Source organism: Oryza sativa, chromosome 2 (assembly GCF_034140825.1).
Source record: "Oryza sativa Japonica Group chromosome 2, ASM3414082v1".
In the NCBI taxonomy this organism is placed as follows: Eukaryota; Viridiplantae; Streptophyta; class Magnoliopsida; order Poales; family Poaceae; genus Oryza; species Oryza sativa.
This window is the reverse complement of record NC_089036.1, coordinates 12928572-12948136: the sequence shown is the minus strand read 5'-3', so window position 1 is coordinate 12948136 and position 19565 is coordinate 12928572. Positions and strand designations below refer to the sequence as shown.

The window sequence follows — 19565 nt, the reverse complement described above, 5'->3', positions numbered from 1 at the left end:
AAATTTGTTTGTATTAATTAATTTAGCATAATAGTAAGTACTAATTAATAATATTTCACAATTTAAATTTGTTTGTACTAATTAATTTAGTATAATAGTTAAATTTGGGAATCTCAGAGAATTTAAATTTGTTCATACGACATATTGTTAATATACAGTTTATTTTTGTACAAAGTTGTTTGTACTAATTTGAGTAATTTAAAATGTGGGCGATAACTCTTTTTTTTTATATTAGAGGTTTGAAACGATGGCCGATAGTACTAAAGGGACTGAAGAGAAGGGTTTAGGGGAGCAAGAGCAGTCCCTTGCTGTTGTGGTTGCTCCGGAACCAACGGTCCCACCGGAAGGTAGTTCCGACAGTGACGTAGCTGACGAAGACGAGGAGTACTCGTCGCCAAGCGATCCTTGTCCAAGCCCAAGCCCGAAGAGAAGGAAAAAGGGCGACAGTGAAGAAGGCGACAAGGACTACATCCCCCCTAAAGAAGGGGTAAGTAAACTTAATATGTAAAATGTTCACCGTGATAACTATTAGCCCGAGCTAAATTCGAAACTTCCATGTATACCTTCTCGTAGGAAATGGCGCCATGGCGATCAAAACGGCAGCCGAAGAAAAAAGTTCCGTCGAAAGACGACGACGTACCAGCTAACACAACCGGCACAAAGAAAAGCGAACGGTCAGCAAAAGAGAAGAAAAGGAAGGGCGAGAGAAGCGTGAATAGAAAGGATGAAGGGTTCCATGTTGTTACCCATGTTTCGACTAAAGGAGAGCCGCTCGCCCCTAAGACGGCACGTGCAAAATTCTGTTCACAGTGTGGCTTAATAGTAAGGGAAAAGATCCCCATCACGGTCAAGGACTGGGATCATGTATCGAATGGGGATATGGAAGTCCTATGGAAAGAGTTGAAGAAAATCTTCTAGTTCCCGGATGGATCAGAGACAGCAGTGAGGAATTGTGCACTGCAAACAATGGCCAAGTCTTGGAGTGGTTGGAAAACCACCTTGAACAAGAAATTTGTGAAGACGGGACGCACACCATTTTCGACGTATGCCAACATAACCCCGAATCAGTGGGACAACTTTCAGACGTTGAAGAACTCCCCAGAAGAAATTCAAAGGAGCCAAAAGTATGCAGAGTTGGCCAAGAAGAACAAATTTCCTCATCGCTTAGGCTCCGCGAGATATGCACCAAAGGTGGAGCAGTGGACAAAAGAGGAGGAGGAAATGAGGAAGAAGGGGCAACCGGCACCAATGGAGGAGTGGACACAGAGATCAAGGAACTGGGTAAGAGCTAGAACTCCGAAGATCACGGATGAAGGAAAAGTATCGTTTGAAAATCTGGAGCTACAGAGCGTTGCCGATAAAATAGAAAATTTATCCAGTTCACAAAAGAAAGGATCTTTCAAGCCTAAAAGGGAGAAAGATGTGCTAAGTACGGCGCTGGGTACTCCTGAGCATGGGGGAAGGGTTCGAGGTGTGTCGAGCAAGATGAGTTGGAAGGAAGGGTTCAAAAATGACCCCCACAAGAACCGTGAAGCGTACAAGGATAAACTTAGAGACAAAGGGGCTACGGAGTTTGAAAGGCAAATGATGGATTTCTGTGTCAAGCACATGCTTTTGCCTTGCCCCAAAACCAAAGAACCTGAGCCAGATTACCCCTTCGATGACCTCAAGGAGAATACACCCTGCAGATTGCACGTTCCCATTAGACGCTCCGGGAAAACTCTTGAGGCCGCTACAGCCATTGCTATCCTTGGGAGAACATACAATGAAGAGTTCATACCCGATGCGTATGCCAAGGTGCAGTCGCAAGTGGTCCACGAAGGGTTTGAGTCCTACGACATTGACTTCCCGACTGCAGATGGTGTATCCGTACTTGGGGATGCGGTCGATCTTGTAATTCTCTGGCACAAGAATGACATATCCTTTGGATTGGGCACCGACGCGACTCAAAAACCTGTGGTGCCTAAACCGGGGTTGGGAAAACCTCAGAGACCTCCTAAGAGGAAGGTGACTGATAAAGCGGAGGAACCCGAGATGCAAAAGGAAAATCCAGTGCCGGAAGTGCCACCGAAGATTGCATTGCTGGAGGCAACCATAGAGATTGCACCGCCGGAGGCAGCCATGGAGATTCCAGTGCCGGATGTGCCCATGGAGATTACAGTGGCAGAACCAGAGGTGCAATTTGTGGCATCAGTCGGGTCAGAAATAGAAGAAGTACCAAGATTAGAATGGGACGGTACAGAGCCAGAAATATTTGAAGACTCTTCTCCTGCGAAAGACCCCGAGGTGCAAGAGACCACGGTCCCTGAGAAGGCCACTACCAGTTCTGAGGTGCCACGAGTGCTTAGGAGCCACAACTCCAAGTCCAAAGATGAGAACAAGGAGAAGTTCATGGTAACCGTCTTCAGAGGGGGTAAGGAACGTGCCAAGCTCAGAGATGACGACCCCTAGAAGGCTGCTGAACTAGCCGGGCCAACATACTTCGCAACCGATGATTGCTCGGAAAAGTACGAACATGAGAAAGCATTCTTGCCGGAATAGGCACTGAAAGAAGGACCATGGGAGATAAAAAGGTTACATACCTTCTACATGGAGGCCAGCAAGAAAGGCTTGGGCAATATAACAGCTCAATCACCGGTAGATTGTTTCGGCGAAGAAGGTTACGTATGGCTAGATTTCTCAGATCTCCACGCCATATATCGTCGGGATAAGATGGACGTCAACTACGTCGGTATTTGGTGCATGTGAGTATGAGTTTTAATTAATTAGATGAAAAATATGTACAATACAAATCCATGTGATTGTTACTAACAAACTTCTTCTGTAGGATGCAATACATGGATGCTATGAAGAAAAAAGAACCCATCGGCTTCTTGGATCCAACTCAGATCTGCCAAACACAGCGTACAGTGAGGCTAGCACCAGGGTCTGACCAGCTGAAGGGCAAGAATCCAAAAGAGATAGCAGAATACAAGAAGGGCTTGCACATGGAGAAATTGATTACTGTCGCACAGTACATTGGACGAGCCTTCTTGCACTTTCAAAATAAGAGAGTCGTCATGGCCGCTTATAATTTTAAGTAAGTCCGGTACATTTATCTTGTACACATATGTCTTATTTTAGCTGGTACTAACTAACTATACTGTTGTTAATATGTAGCGATCATTATATCTGTTTACTCATCCACCCTAAAGACGGAACCATGTTAGTCTTGGACCCTCTCGATTACAGTAGTAAGTGATTATGACTCTTGCATTTGTATATGAATGTATTATAAATAAATATCCTCCTTACTGTGAAACAGTACGACATCCATACAGTGCATACCAATACTACAAGTTCAAGGGTGGAGAACAGACCCGAACACGAGAGAAGCTGCTAGTACGTAGCTATTGGCCGGTAATACTCCACTCACTTAATGTATTCCAATTGATTCACTAATTGCAAATTTTAACTACTTTTTTCTATGATATGTCCTGAAGTGTCACAAGCAACCGCGAGGAACGGTCCTTTGCGGGTATTATGCGTGCGAATTCCTTAGGGTTAATGGACGGTACAGGACTAACGCGGAGGATGTAAGTCTCTATACTATGTACTAGACAGCTTCACATATTTATGATACTAATATATTGATTAACTTCAATGCATGCAGTTGCCAAGATTAGAATGTCAAACAAGCTTTGACGATACAGGTATCACAAATGTCCAACGTGATATGTGCCACTTCATCCACCATGAGTGCTGTCATGTGAAAGGAGATTTCTTCGACCCAGAGGGTACCCTAGCGGCAAGTGACGAATTCAAGGATCTTCGGGAGTGGAACACTACTATGCCATAATGTAACTAGATGACCTTATTTGAAGTGACAATGTAAAAAAATATTGTAATATATATATTTTGGCAACACTTTTGAGTTATGCAATATATGTAGATTTCTCAGTACCAAATGCTTGATAATCTTCCAATATATGTACATAATAATCTACCTACAAGAATTTCTATTAAATAATTTAAAAGTAATTTATGGGCAAATTATTATTAAATTTCAATATTTTCTACCTATCTTCGCAGGCGGAAGTTTTTTTTTGCAGGCGGCCGATTCCTATTTTCGCAGGCGGACCGGACTAGCCAACGTCCGCCTGCGAAAATTATTTTCACAGGCGGACAGCCGCCCCGCCTGCGAAGATTGGCGATCTTCACAGTCGTTGGCTTACAGGCGGACGGTCGCCCCGCCTGCGAAGACCCTTTTCGGCCGCTTGCGATAATGCTTTTCCTAGTAGTGGGGCCACCTCGCCGTCGACTGCGATGGCGAGCCACGCGTCCACGTCGTTGAAGTGCGCGCCCGCAGCTCACTCGACGGTGGCGGGGAGACGAGGCGGTCGCCCAGCACACCGATGGTTCACCGCGCCGCTGTCCACGAGGTAGCGGAAGAGGAGACCTGGTGGGGAACGAAGGGCAAGTGAATCTGACGAAAATTTTCTCCACTCCGATCTAACGCCGTTACTTCAAAATGCGACGGAAGTGCTACCAGGCGAAGAAAAATCGTTGGCCTATGCTATGGATCGAAAGAGGAAACTTTTTGTGCTATTTTTTGGTACCGCTTTCTTTTCTGTGCTATGGATCGAATTTTCTCATTAAACAAACCCATGCATCTTCAACTTTGTGGCACATTGCTCTAGCAGTCAGAGTGAATGCCTACACCACAAATTAATGAAAATTTTGTTACAGATACCAACCGCTTAGTTGCACAAATAAGCACCGAGGATAAACCATAGTAACCTCGTTAACATTATGAGCAGCTTTCGCTGATGCCTCAATAAAGAGCAGGGCATTCTGCTTGGCAAACTGTTCACCTTCCTCGTAGCTGACAGCACGTCTATCAGAGAGGTCGCATTTGTTTCCAATGAAACATATTGTCAGCTTGGCACCTCCAACTCCAAGCCGTCTCGCCTCTTCTATCCAAGTCGTGAGATGATCAAAAGTGTCCCCCTGATGCCAAGCATAATTAAGCTCCATTGCACGCAAGATATATGCATTGCTAATAAATCATGTAAATAAGTGTATACTTGGTGATTTCCTTTCAAAAAAGTGTATTCTTGGTGATGCCGTAAACCAAAAGGGCAGCAGCAGCAGCTATATGTAGCATGCATGACATCTAGCTACATGCTCAGATACGGATTATCTCGATTATGAATTAGAATCGTATATGATCGGACACGAATACGGAAACATTTTTATCTCGGAACATGAAAACCAACTCAACTTGCAATAGAAACAAATATCAACATATATAATTAGCTCATTTTATATAAAATGTAGTATAATCTATAAATATTTTTAAAATTTTAAATAATATTAATAGTGTGGACTAGTGTTAAGGGATGAACTACTATTAAAATCTAAAAAGGTATATTGAAGGTCATAGAGTTATAAAGAAATAGGGTATGTCTCATGGCTTCTGCGGATATCCGAATAGCTCAGTTCATTGGATATCTGAATTATTATCCATATTAGACGGAAACCCCGGTACCATATTCATATTCGTGTCCGGAGAAAATATCCGTATTTGTATCCGTATCCGAACTATCTAAAAATTATCCGATCCGAAAGGTATCCATATTCGTTTTTCTCCAGAGCGGACGGAAACTATCCGCTCTGTTTTCATCCCTAGTGGGCGGATAACATCGGATAGAAGACGGATTCAGAGGAAGTTAAAGATTAGAAAATTTACGATTCTTAAGAAAGTATCTTATCTTGAGACACATAGTATATAGAAACAACAAATTTTCTCCTAGAAAATGAGGTACCTCCCATTATTTTCTTAAGGATTATAAAATTACCCTAATGACAAAGGGAGTACATACGGCGGTGGCGGCTTGGATGACTAAGTGGCTGTTTGGGAATCAGGGACTTATTCCAAGTCCCTGTTACATCGGATGTTTGGACACTAATTTGATCTATTAAACATAGACTAATTACAAAACTCATTTCATAACTTTGGACTAATTCGCGAGACGAATCTTTTGAGCCTAATTACGCCATGATTTGATAATGTGATGCTACACTAAACTTTTGATAATTATGGATTAATTAGGCTTAAAAAATTCTTCTCGCGGATTAGCTCTCATTTATGAAATTAGTTTTTTTATTAGTCTATGTTTAATACTTTAAATTAGCATCCAAACATCCGATGTGACAGGAACTAACAAGTTTTAGCCCCATCTAAACACCTCAAGGTGAAAAGGCGATGGCCGGCGTGACACCGCTGGCGTGGTGGGCGTGCGCAGAGACAGGAGGGGAGTCGGAGCATCACAGGGATGAAGAGGCAACGTGCTGCAAAAAAGAGTCCCGCAACGAAACGAAGGATATCAAAGCAAAACCTTCCTGCACAACACGAATCCCTACTTGTATAGTACAAAAGACTTCGGGAGCTCTTTGGTTCGATCATAAAGCTTGTCAAAGGTTGTCACACATCATGTTAGGCAAGTTTAATTAAGTTAATGTTAATGATATGCTCTAAAGATAATCATAGAGATGATTATACCGCATACTATATCTACATATTATCATGTGTTGTTACTCGAAATAGATAACTCATTATTGGCTAATGAATATGTGATTCGTTCGTAAGACTATTTATGTTGTATGTTATTATTTCTACAGGATCCTTGATCAAATATCATATATGAAACAAATAAAGTTCAATAATCAGCACATAGATTGATTAATTATCGTGTCTCATGGATCATGATTGTAACATCCCACGTCTTAACTATAGTCTTAGTTATGCTAATGACTTGATCACACCAGCTGAGAGCGGTGTTGATTGAGCCACGATGTTGGCTAGTACCTATAAATATATTGATTTTTTGTTCTATTTTGGATATTAAATGGTTTCTCGGTTGTTTCTTTGTCATTTATTCATTTAGTCATATCAATATGAATCATTGATTTATTATTAGTTAGACTAAACATGGTGAGGAGCGGGATAATTTAGTTTTGGTTGAATTATAGCATGGATTAGTCATCACTAAGAGCGGAACACTTATGCACAATAGAAATCACCATGGAAGCTATAGCACTTTATTCACAATTGACCAGTACAGTTTTGCAACCATCCATACATACATGGATATAGTTATATATTTAAAATCTTATTATACAGTATGCATTTCATATATTGTACAAATACATTAGCCGAGAACATATCGTGTAATTAGTAATATTTCAAAAAGGGACCCTGCGTTATAGAACAAATTACAAATCAGTCCCTAAACTAATGGTAACCTCCAATTTTACCAGACTTGAGGGATTCAAGTGCAAAAGTATCAAACACCTCAGACTCTACCAATTTTCCATTAATTAAGGAAATTAACAAATAGCTTTAGGTTATCCCACCGAACAAGCCATGTTGAGGTGTCACAAGTACAGGATGGGAATAGCCATGCAAGCAGGTGAATCACCAGTACAATATTTATCATTGATAAAATAATTTGTGTGAATCATTTCCAACCCAAGTCTCGGGTTGGTCGTGCAAACCAAAACAAGCAGCAGCTGCGGCAGTAGTAGTTACAACCATAGAACCAAGCTCCAGGAAAAATTAGCTTAAGTGTTAGCTCCACCCAGAGAGAAATAGCTCAACTGAAGTCCAGCTCAAACCAATACATGAACCAACAGTAGTAGTAACCATGGCCAAGTAATCAGAGAGAGGAAAACCAAATCTGAAGGAGAAGCAGGGTTGTTTAGTTCTTGGATGAAGAAGGGTTTCAGCTCTAGGAAGAGATGAAACTCAGGTCAAGAAGCAAGATGGAGCGAAAATCAAGCAAGAGGATCAGTCTGAAGAGGAGGAAGAGAATCACCAGAAGCAGATCAAGGAAGATGTCAGGAAGCAGTCAAATATTACCAGTAGAGCAAGAGCCAAGGAGGAGAATTACCTGAGTTCCAAGTAGAGCATGGGGGTTCAGTTCAAGAGGGGGGAAACAATCAGTCAAGCTCAAGGTGGAGAAGCTCAGTTCTAGCAAAATCACCTTAGATCCAGAAGAGCAGCAGTAGAAGAGAAGACTTGGAGTTCTGGAGGAGGAGCTGAACCACACATTTTTCAATCACGGTAGAATCAACCGAGGTAACCAAAAAATTAAAATAGGGGAGGAGAGTAGATCCTGCATACATATTAACAGCATTTGTTAGAGCTAGAGTTTCATGCAGATATATATATACCATCCATCTTGACAAAAACCTTGGCAATACTAAATGAATAAAAGTAACAAAATTTTGGGATAAAGTTAAAGATAAATGCATGTCTTTAAATCCTGACATATATAAATTATCATAGAAGAAATCTGAATAGTAACAATAAGCGTATGTAGCTATAATTCTTGAATAAAATCAACTGGTGTTCATGACATAAATTATTTAGGAATAGAGCATGTATAGAAGAACCAAATCATGCATGTGAACTTATAAGCTTTCAGATTCTAGTCATGTAAACAGGGCATAACATTGACATGTGCATATACAGATATAGAAGATGAGTAGTGTGTTCCAGTAAAAAGAATCAAATTGGGGTGATAAGATTATGAGTAGAAAACCATAGATTTCTATAGTATATAGTCTATAGCAACTGTTTAGATTTAGAACATAGCATCTGGATAAGTTGCATATATATAATTAGTTTACCAATAGTTTAATTACTGTCCTCATCAACCATTGTAATAAAGTAATTTATAAATTGGGTTATTAATCACTACAGCATATGGAGATGATAAACAGAACACAAGAGGCAGTAGCAGTAGAGCATATAGAGGAATAAATTGCCATCAATTTGTATTCATGATAATGTTTCATAGGTGATAATTTAATTAGTTATAGTCCAGACCTTCCCATGATATTCCAAGTGTGGAACCATGTAAATTGCTTCATCATTAAATAAGATTTTAGTTAAAGATCTGATCCTGCTAGTATGTCACTAACTTCAGAAGATTCAGTCAATTAAACATGTATGCATATATAAGGACCAATGATGTTAGTGTGATTTAAATTTCAGTAATGCAATTCATAGGCCTATTCATGTCAGCATTCATTCATCATGAACATATAGGCATCATCCATCTTAGCAAGCCAATTTCTCAAGAACCCTAGATCCAGTAAATACAACCCTAAGTATTCATTAGGACAAGTTCACAAACATCACCAGTACATCACAGTTTACATAACAACACCATACAAGAGAGGGCACCACACTAGTACATCACAATAGGAATCAGATATGGGAGGATGGAATAGGTAGCTCACCTATGGGGGAAAGGGATGCAGCCACCGGAGTTGCGCTGTGTTTCCACCAGCCATCTCCACGGCGGCAGCAGCAGCAGGAGACTGGTGGCTGGGGTTAGCTTAGGGGCAGAGAAGCGTGGAGCCAATAAACCGATTCGCGGCTGCGGGACATCTGCTTGAGGGGTCGCCGGAGTGGGGCGCGGTAGCCGGCGCTAGGGAGAGCGGCGGCGTCGCCGGCGCTGCCTAAGAAGCGGCGGCACTGGGAGAGCGTGAGCCGTGAGGGAGAGAAGGGGAGAACGAGGAAAAAGAGATAAGATGAAGAAGGTGGTGTAGTGGGCTTTTACATGTGGGCTGTATATAGGTGTATTATTGAATTTAATTATTATTGATTATTGAATATAAATCTCTCTCAAATAAGGTAAAACTTCTTTCAATTTAAATAATTACTCTCTTAAAAATAAAAGTGTAATGATGTTTGTTTTAACACTATATACTTTAGTCCAATTTTGTTATATAAATCATAGATCTTTACCGAATCAAAACATACAAATATATTTAACTATATTTAACTTAAAAATATATATGGTTCATCTAGTTGAGTCTTGAGGTGAGAGTCAATAACCTATAGTGTTGTAGATCAGCTATGATATTAAGGTTAGACATATCATGTGCATCATACTAATATCTACATTCTTGGTTTTAGTTTTAATTCGTCATATTTTTACAGTTGGATATTTATCTTGGATTTCTTGGAGTTCTTCAATGATTTATTCGTTCTTCGATTGTGGGTATCTCAGGCAAGTCCAACATCTTTGAACATCTCTTGTTATATTTTTGTAATTGCAATCTATATGTATCACATTGCATTAAATTATAATTTCTATGATTAAAATAAATATGCTGATGGATTGGATTGACTGGTGGAGCAGTCGGTCATACTATAGATGTATTCTGAACTTGCCATGATGGTGGGGGTTCAGTTGCATATATTTATCATCATAAGGTTAAACAACAACTGTTATATAACATTCAAGCGCCGTAGCGATCGTGTCGACCATATGACCTGGAATGGGACAGGCTGGCTTAGTAGTTCTTTCTTAATGGCTTTATCCTGCGGACTTAAGGACTTCCGCGAATCCCGTGAGCGTGGGCTAGCGATGAGGGTTGCCGTTGTTGCGGAATCCGATTAGATGATGTGGATCGCCGTTGTTGTGGGATCCGATGATTCGCCGTTGTTGCGGGAATCACCCGCAGAGATAATTGCCAAATGGGATTGATGAAAAGCTTGTGACCTTAGCCTTGCCGGCATACACCATGAAGTGTGCTTCAAGCGCCGACGGGCGTGGGCATTAAAAGGTTTAAGGCATCTGTGGGTACAGCGACACACCTCTGCAGAGTGTACGAATTGTGATATGTCACTCCCTGTTTCGGATAGAAACCGTGAACGCGGCAGGAAAGGAACCTATCGGAGGTTCTAATACCTGTGGTGCTTTATATGCAGTAGATTTTATAATTACTTAATATGAGCTTTTACTACACTGTTTTATGAACATGCATAAAATTCCTTGTTGGATTATGGGATTTGGAGATATATGTATTATGCAAGTGGATTATGGGCATGTATTTGTTGGATTGCTATAGTTGGACTTGTTGAGTACCATTCGTACTCATCCCATATATATATTATCCTTTGTAGATGTTTGAGCTAACTCTTTAGGCGTCGAAAAGGTTCTCTTGGAAGATGAACAGCAAGGAGAAAAATTCGGGAGTTGTATATGAAGTAAAGCATGGTCAGTATCAAGTCAAGATAAAGATCATTATTGGAAATTGTTGGAAATTGTTGTTGAGATAAATTTAGTTATTATGTTGATAAAAGCTATTTTCTATGGTTTTTATTTAATGGGTTTCGCTACAATTGTTTCTGCTATGCTACTCTGGTGTGCTCATTTCTCGGTAAGTTAATTCTTACTAAGGAATGAGCCGTAGACCGGTATTCTACCTTGGAAGTGGAATACGAGGGTCGCTACAATGGTATTGTTGTCGGGAAATCCGCGCTCGGCCGATGGTGCCAGAACTATGTTGGCGCGAACTAAGTCGATAACAGCAACGGCTCGGAAGTTCTATTTAGCTCCAGTTTAGGTCCAAAATATTGATGAGATGCGGGCGTGCCAGTCAGTTTGATCCTGCAACTGAGAAGATAAGTAAACAATAGATCAAATAGCCGATCGGCTAACAAGCCGATGGAATAGTTCCAGCCATTGTCGATACTAGCCGATGTCGATAGGGTTTTGAGCAATTGGCTATATGTTCCATGTAGATAACGATACAAAGACAATCGGCTGATGGTAATATAATAAAACAATAATATAATCCATTAGAAACTAGTCGGCTAATAATGATATAATAGAATAAACACTAATCCAAATGTTAAAGCATACTTTGGCTGGAGATCCGATGTCATAAAATCCACAAGATTCGATATTCAATGAAACCTTTGTTGCAATCGGCTAAAACCAACTTATATACAATCCTTGTAAGCCAATGTAACGTCCAGATAACTCATCGGTTGAAACCCGAATGAAACTCTTATTATAACCAAAGACAGGTTAGCCTTTATGATTCTAAGCACGACTAGTAATGATGCATCACAAAAGTATGCAAAGAAGCATAAAGTCTAAACAATCAAGACTTTGACTATTTTCAGGGTGGTGGATACCTTAGTTAATCTAATCTAGCAAGATAATTTAGCTGATACCAGCATAAACTCTAAAACGAATCTTAGCCGATATGATTAAATTAAGATGCTAAACTAGATCAACTAAGATATATGATAAATAGGTAGGCAAAAATATCAACCGAACCAGAATGATCCAAGAGGTCGAAGCGATGCAACCTTGAACAACACCAATGTAGCCGATACAATTGCTACGGCTGGCGGAACGTAGGACTTGCCCCTTCGCCGGAGATCGAAAGCCGATGTAACCCCGCATCAGGTGCCAAGTTCAGTCGTGTAAGTAAAAACCTCGGGAAAGAGGGTGGCGATGCATCGAGAGTAATTTTATTGATCGGAAGATAGTTTATAATGACCCCTAGTGTACATATTTATACCCATGGGTAGATACTAGTCCTTATTGGACAAGAAAGAAATTTTCCTAAAGATAAAAGGAAAACATAAAGTCCTTATCGGACACTAAACACACTTTCCTAAAGATAAACGGAAACTAACAATTTTTTTCTAATTAATAGATAAACTTATGCCGCCATGCCATAGTCTTTACGATTCTTTCTTGAACTCGGTCGCTTCTGGATAAGCTTCCTGCAATTGATTAATTTCCTTAACCGAAATTAGCAGAGTCAGGTAGTTTTGTTTTTTATTTTTAGGAAAGATTGTTTAGAATTAGATCAATACTTATATCTTTTACTTTATCTTTAGGAAAGTCTGTGTCTTGTCCAATAAAGACTAGTATCTACCCATGGGTATTAATGTGTACACCCAGGGTCATTGTAAAATATCTCTCGATCAATACATCTCTCGGCGCATCGTCACCCTCTTTTTCGAGGTTTTTATCACTGACGGAACATGGCATCCGACGCAGGGTTGCATCGCTTCTATCTTCGGTGAAGGGGTAAGGCCTAAGTTCCGCCGGCCCTAGCCATTGTATCAGCTATATCGGCATTGTTCAAGGCTGCATCGCTTCAATCTCTTGGATTGAACTGGTTCGATTGGTATATTTGCCTACCCGATATTTCAATTCTACCTTTAATTGCATCGTGTTTTGTGACACATCGATTTACTTGTGACTGTCTCGGTTTAGTTTGATCTTTTGTCTTAGCCAATACATCACTATAATCATAATGTTATTTTAAATAGATTTATTATATCCATCATGTTAGCATAGATCTATCGACTTATCTAGCTTATTTGATCAGACATAATCTACAACTATCTCGGTTAGGTCCGATCTTCAATATTACTACTAATAATTTAAGTCTTGTTAAGTTCATAGATTTGTGCTACATTTTATCGGAGTGCTAGCCGATAAGTAATTTTTTTAATCGGACTTCCAGCCATTGTATGCTTTAACCAAGTCTACATTTAAATATTCTATGTCAATATCGGCCGATTGATTGGTTCATTGGACATCTGCTTCATCATATTATCATCGGCCGATTAGATCATTTGTTCAAGTTCTTCCATTGTCCTAATCTAAGTGTTAGAATCTACATCGGATGTATAGCGGATTGTCCAAAATCCTATCGACATCGGTTAGTATCGCTACATCGGCTTATTGGCCGATCGGCTCTTTTAATCATCAATTTATCTATCTTGTCAGTTGTAGGATCAAACTAACTGGCACGCCCGATATTTCAGGACATGCACTAGAGTTAAGAAAATCTCTCAGGTCTTCATGTGTCACAACAAAATTTCACGTCAACATAAATTGGCACGCCTGGTAGGACACAAAATTTATTCCAACATGTCTGAAGAAGAAGTTGATTCCAAGATCCCGGTTAGAATGGAGAATTTGACAGAAGAACAGAAGCAACAGGTGGAGCAATTTGTGGCTGATTTTTAAAAGTGTTGTCTTCAATCTTTTGTCATGATGCAACAGGGTCTGATTCATAAGACTCAATTCCCCATATTGATGGTTGAAACATTTCAACATACAGTGAATAAGGCAATTCATCATGCATGCTTTGTTCAATCAACCTGAAGTTTTGATGAACACATTGTAGAATTTGAACAAGAAAGGAATTGATGAATTAATCGATCGAGGAATTCAGCTCAGGGGGCAATCACATCAGTATCGGCATGACGAGTCACATCAATATCAACAAAAACTTCATCAGTATCGGCGTGGTGAAGAGTATCAATATATGTAAGGAACAATACCACATCAATATACTAATTAGAGAGAGGGGAGAGTCGCCTCCGCCATCGCCTGCGGTGGCCGCCATCACCATCGCTCCCTCCTTCGGTCGGATCTGGGAGGAAGGGAGGGGAGTGCCACCTCCACCGCTGCATGCGGTGGCCACCACCACCATCGCTCCCGTCCTCCACTAGATCTACGAGGGAGGGATGGAGGGAGGGATGAGAGGGGAGCGCCTCCACCGCCACCGTCGCTCCCCTCCTCCGACCAGATCTAGGAGCATGGAGAGAGGGAAGGGGAGCGCCGCCTCCGCCGCTGCTTGTTGTGGCCGCCTCCACAACCCTTCCCTCCTCCGGTCGGATCTAGGAGGGAGGGAGGGAGGGGAGGGCTGCGCCGCCTCGGCCGCCACTGTGGCCCTTCCCTCCTCCAGCCGGATGGTGGAGGGTAAGGGTGTGAAGGGAAGGGGAGGTGGGTAGAGGGTGAGGTGAGTGAGTGAAGGGAAGGAGGACTTAGCGGGTGGAGCTCGGCCGGAGGTGGATTTTATGAGGCCTAACTTTGTGCAGGCAGACGTCTCAAGGTCTCGCCTGTGAAAATCAATTTTCACATGCGTTGTCTTAAAGGTCCGCCTATAAGTTATTTTTTAGGCATGCGTCTTAAGACCACGCCTGTGAACATCGATTTTCGTAGGCGAGAATAAACTTAAGGTATCTTTAGCTATTTTTGCAAACGATGAGGTGGAGGAGAGAAGTGAGGAAGAGAGAATAGGCCCACCTTTCATGTAAGAAACAACCTCTATACGATCTCTAGTGTGAAAATGAAAAAAAAAAGAAAATTTGGGAGTTTGTGCACTAGAGATAATATGGCTAAATTTAAAGATAGTAGTATCATTCACTATAAAACTTGCTCTAATGAATTTGTCTTTCACTCTACAAACTCTAATTGCTTGAAAGATAAAGTTATTTTAAAACAAATAAGGTGGTGAAAGATAAATTTATTCATGGAGGAAATAGATAGACAAAACAGTGGTAAGGACGCTCTAGAGCCTAGAGGAAGCTATGCTTGATTGTAGAGCAACCCCGTGATGGTGCGATGGCTATATGTGCCACCAATAATCATTCTCGCATCATCGCATTAATCGTGTGTGCGCGGCGAGAGTGGAGAGTCCAAACTCCAAAAGGTCCAATCAGCCAATCACCGGCAGTTCGGGAAGGGGGGAAGGGAGGCTTGTACGGCACTTGTTGGCATGGAGTGTGCTTGCGACCAAACATATCCATCCATCCATCCATTTCGACTCGATCGCCCGTCGATCGGCCGCACCGCACGCACGCGACTCGCCATCGATCAGAATTCGGAAGGCTTGACGCTAGCCTCTCGCTTGATTCCGCCGGTCGTTTTCACGCCGCGTGCACGTTTTCCTCTGGCCCTTGTGTGTGTGCATGCGTACGTTGTGCGGATTAGCGGCACGTAAGTAGGTGCGTGACACTGGCCCAAATTAACGAGAGCAAGAGTGCCTCGCGCGCGCGCGCGCGAGCCGCGTGAACTCATTCATGCACGCATGTGCATGCACCTCCGTCCGTCGTCCGACCTCCGGTGATGTTTGTGTTTTAACCGGACGAATCCGTGCGCGCACCTGGAACGCGTGTGTCCATCAAATTAAGGTGCGTGAGCTGAATCTGTCGCCCAATTGTGGGTAGGCACCCTTCTTCTTCCAGCTACTGTACTACTTATGTGTAAGGGGGACGTTTCCATTGGCACCTAAATTTGGGTGCTCCGAACCTGATTGAAACACATCAAAAATGTAATGGTGTGTTTCACTAATCACCATTAATTTGTTCATTTTATATACTGTGTTACAGTTTCTTTTATTAAAAGTACATAGATACTGTGTGTGTTATATTCAAGCAAGTTTTGTAATTATTGGTTTGTTATGATGCACAAGAGAGGATAATTTTCCATTTATCTTGAAAAATGAAAATTAAATTTTACAATCCTAAACGCCAAAGGCATGATCTCACATGTTACAAATATAAGATCAAATTTGTCAAAATTATAGTGTTGCTGATTAAGATGATTTTTTTATCCATGAAAATCAAAACAGGTCCGGTGGTTGGACCCTGTACCAGCTTTGATTTGGAATCGTTGCTGATGTACAGTGAGGAGTGTAGAACCATTTTTATATATGTGTGTATTTACCATAAAAAATATGCAGCTCTAATAAATTCACTTAAAAATAAAATTGCAAAAAAAAAGAAAGTATATATATAAGAGCAAGTACAATAGCAGACTATAAGTCATCTATAAGCATATATGAAGAAGATAAGAGAGAGATGAGAAATGAGCTACAGATTTATAGCCAATTGTGATACGTATTCCAAAATGTTATGTGTATATGAGATGTGGAATTAGATATTAATGGTGTAGTACATATTTATAGGTAACCGTTGTACGAATTGAATTGGGTATTAGATTAGCTATAAATGATTTAGAGATAAAGTTTACTGTACCATTAAACTCTCTAAAACTTTGAAACTCCCACCGCTGCAGAACGCACCCTAATAGTTTGCTTAGATGGGTGTGTGTGGGTGGCTGTGTGCACTTTCTGCGTAAAAAAAATACTACTATATAGGAATAATTAAAAGCTTATACGTAATATTTAAAGAAATGGAGCACTGTCTCAATAATCGCTGTTGGGCCTTCCTTAATTAGGGAACATATAGCTATCGATTGCGTAGCCTTCACGTACTTTAGGCCCTGCTAGCTACTCCAGTTTGCTTCCTGCTCTCGACTTGACTCTTGGTTCCTCCTAAATAATGGCATAGTAAGGCAAGGCCACTGCATCACCCAATCCTAACACTAGCACTAACGCTAAGCAGAGGGAGAAAAAACCGTACCAACATTTTCGCCCAAAAGCATCTGCCGTTCCTATAGCAGCTCAGGTACAACCAAGGGTACATGTCAAGTGTAGCAAACTATCAATGGACGAATCGGTGTGGGTCTCAGCGAGCAACGGACGCCGACGACTCAACCAACCAACGAACCAACCATCTTGGCTAGCCGGACCCGGACGCGACGCGACTCTCGATCGACCGTTCAACTCCCGTAATCTCGCTGCTTTTCGCCATCAATGGCACAGTGGCCGCAACCGCAACGGCGCCTCTCTCAGTCTCACCTGCACCCAAAAACTTCTTGGCCCAGGTGGTTGCACGTCACCCAACCCCAATTCCCCCTCGCAAACCTCATGCCAAAATTCAACCAAAACCAACACGATTAGGCGCAACTAATAGTAGTACCACACCACGCCTAATTAAAATTTCTAAACCGACTCGTGTTTGCAGTACGCTTCCTTGGGCCCCACCTGTCAGAGGCCGTAACCTGTTCTAGTAGGGAGTAGGGTGTAGTGGTAGCCTCCTAATTACGTCTCACGCCCGGCACGTGACGGAAAAGGACACCGCCGAAAAGGTGAAAAAGTGGGCGCGGGCGGTCGAAACGGCACGCGGGAAAGTAATTAAATCGGCTGCCAGCTCGGACGCGGGGAGGGTTTAACCAACTTGATACTCCATTGCTTTGTCTGTGTAAAGTTACAGCACCTATTATTATTGCGATTATTACAGCCACTAATCGCGCTGTTACTGCGGCGCCAGCTGCAGGGTGAGCTCGAGACGCCGTGGTCGTCGTCGTCGTCGTCGTCGTCGTGGCCGCGCGGGCCGTCGGCGGCGGCCGCGAGCTCACCGCCTCCGGGGAAGACAAGGTCTGACGAAGCCTCATCGCCGCGGAAGAAGCTGGTGGTGGTGTCGGGTTGTGGCGACGGCGTGGTGTCGTGGTCGTCGGCGCGGCCGCCGCAGACGGCGATCCAGTCGTCCATGCTCCAGGTCCAGTCGGGCGCGACGGACGCGCCGGCGGACAATGCGCGGAGACGGTCGGCGGGGGCGAGCGCCACCGTGGCGTCGGAGTCCGTCGAGGTGGACTCCCACAGGCACTGGTCGAGGATGCTCTTGGGGGAAACGCGCTGCTCGATCTGCACGGCCTTGGATGTGGAATCGGATGCCGCGGAGGCGACGAACGGGTGCTCGAGCAGCTGCTCCGCCGTCCACCGCTTGGCTGGGTCTCTGATCAAACACCTCGCCAGGAAGTCCTTCCCTTCGGCGGAGAACCACGCGGGGGACTCCGGGACGTCGACGGAGTGCGCGACGTGGTGGAGCGCGGCGACGGGGTCGGCAAACCGCGGCCACGGAGCGCCACCGGTGGCCATCTCGATGACCGTGCACCCGAGTGCCCAGATGTCCGCGGCCGTCCCCTGCGCCTCGCCGCGCGCGGCCTCCGGCGCCAGGAACATCGGCGTGCCCCTGATCGTCACGCCGCCGGCATTGCAGTCCTCGGCCGCCATCCAGCGCGCGCACCCGAAGTCGGCGAGCATCGCGCGCCCGTCGGCGCCGACGAGCACGTTCCGGCCCTTGACATCGCAGTGCGCGATCCCGGCGGCGTGGACATACGCCAGCCCGCGCAGGACATCGCCCACCCGCGACCGAATCAGGGGCTCCTCGCACCGGCCGCCGCACCGCTTGATCTCATCGGCAAGCGATCCGCCGGGCGCATACTCCAAGAACAGATCGTAGCACGCCCCGCCGCTCCCGTCCACCGCCGCCGACACGCCGGATCCAACGCACGGCACGACGAACGGCGAGGCCAGAGCAGAGAGCATGCCCTGCTCGCGCCGGAGCGCGCCGGCGCGCGCCACGTCCACGGACTTGACCGCGAACACGCCGCCCGTCCGGCGGTCCGTGGCGATCGACACCGTCGCCGTCGCGCCGCGGCCGATGACCGGCCCCCTCCGCCACTCCCCGATCGCGCCCATTCCTGCGCTCCGAGAAAGCGCAAGAATGGGAGCAGAGGTGAGCTGAAAGCTTCCACTTCAACTCCTCCTTGTTGCCTCCTCTTCTTCTTGTTGTTGTTGTGCGCTTTCTTGTTGTTGTTGTCGTCGTTGTTGTTGTTGGTAGCGTAGAAGAGGCAACTGCAGCTGGATATGTGGAGTATATGTGTGTTTGTGCGGAGTATATGTGTGTTTGTGCATATATAGGAGGGGTGGGAAGGAGGTGATGCTTTGGCAAGGGAATGTGGTTAAGTGTAGGCTGTCCAACCAAAGCAACAAGGCAAAGAAAGGGGTGAGATGAGAGAGTCCAAGCTGGCACAGGGGGATTCTCCACTTGGCCACACATGAGTGGTGGACGCAAGTTTTGGAAGGGGAGGGGGAGCTACCTAACAAAATATTAGGACTTGAGGAGGAATATTTTTCTCTATCTCTTATTTTTTTCTTTTTTAATCATGGTAGCTAGAAGGGGACACTTGTCCATGTTGTCTTGTGGTTTTGCCAAGCTCATGTGGCTGGAAATGCCTTTTGTTTTTAATTGGTGGGTTGCGTATTCTGGT

The 19565-nt window shown here is 43.6% G+C and overlaps 1 protein-coding gene and 1 long non-coding RNA gene across 3 annotated transcripts; both read right to left on the bottom strand.

Moving 5' to 3' along the window:
• Window positions 1-7061: 7061 nt before the first annotated feature.
• On the bottom strand, window positions 7062-9582 carry LOC9268370 (uncharacterized). 2 transcript variants are annotated; one of them, XR_010739616.1, is made up of 3 exons: window positions 9292-9582; window positions 8028-8159; window positions 7062-7836 (listed from the first exon to the last, which is right to left on the bottom strand). It is a non-coding gene; the product is annotated as an uncharacterized lncRNA (long non-coding RNA). The 2 variants fall into 2 exon arrangements; XR_010739617.1 differs by having other exon boundaries at window positions 7780-7934.
• Window positions 9583-17631: 8049 nt separating this feature from the next.
• LOC4329172 (mitogen-activated protein kinase kinase kinase 18) lies at window positions 17632-19184 on the bottom strand. Its single transcript, XM_015768917.3, has one exon. The coding sequence runs from the start codon at window positions 18991-18993 to the stop codon at window positions 17647-17649; it is 1347 nt and encodes a 448-aa protein (XP_015624403.1). The 5' UTR covers window positions 18994-19184; the 3' UTR covers window positions 17632-17646.
• Between the last annotated feature and the right edge of the window lie 381 nt (window positions 19185-19565).

Bases quoted from the DNA above. Each gene is read 5' to 3' on its own strand.
- LOC4329172 (XM_015768917.3), bottom strand. From the start codon at position 18,993: ATGGGCGCGATCGGGGAGTGGCGGAGGGGGCCGGTCATCGGCCGCGGC.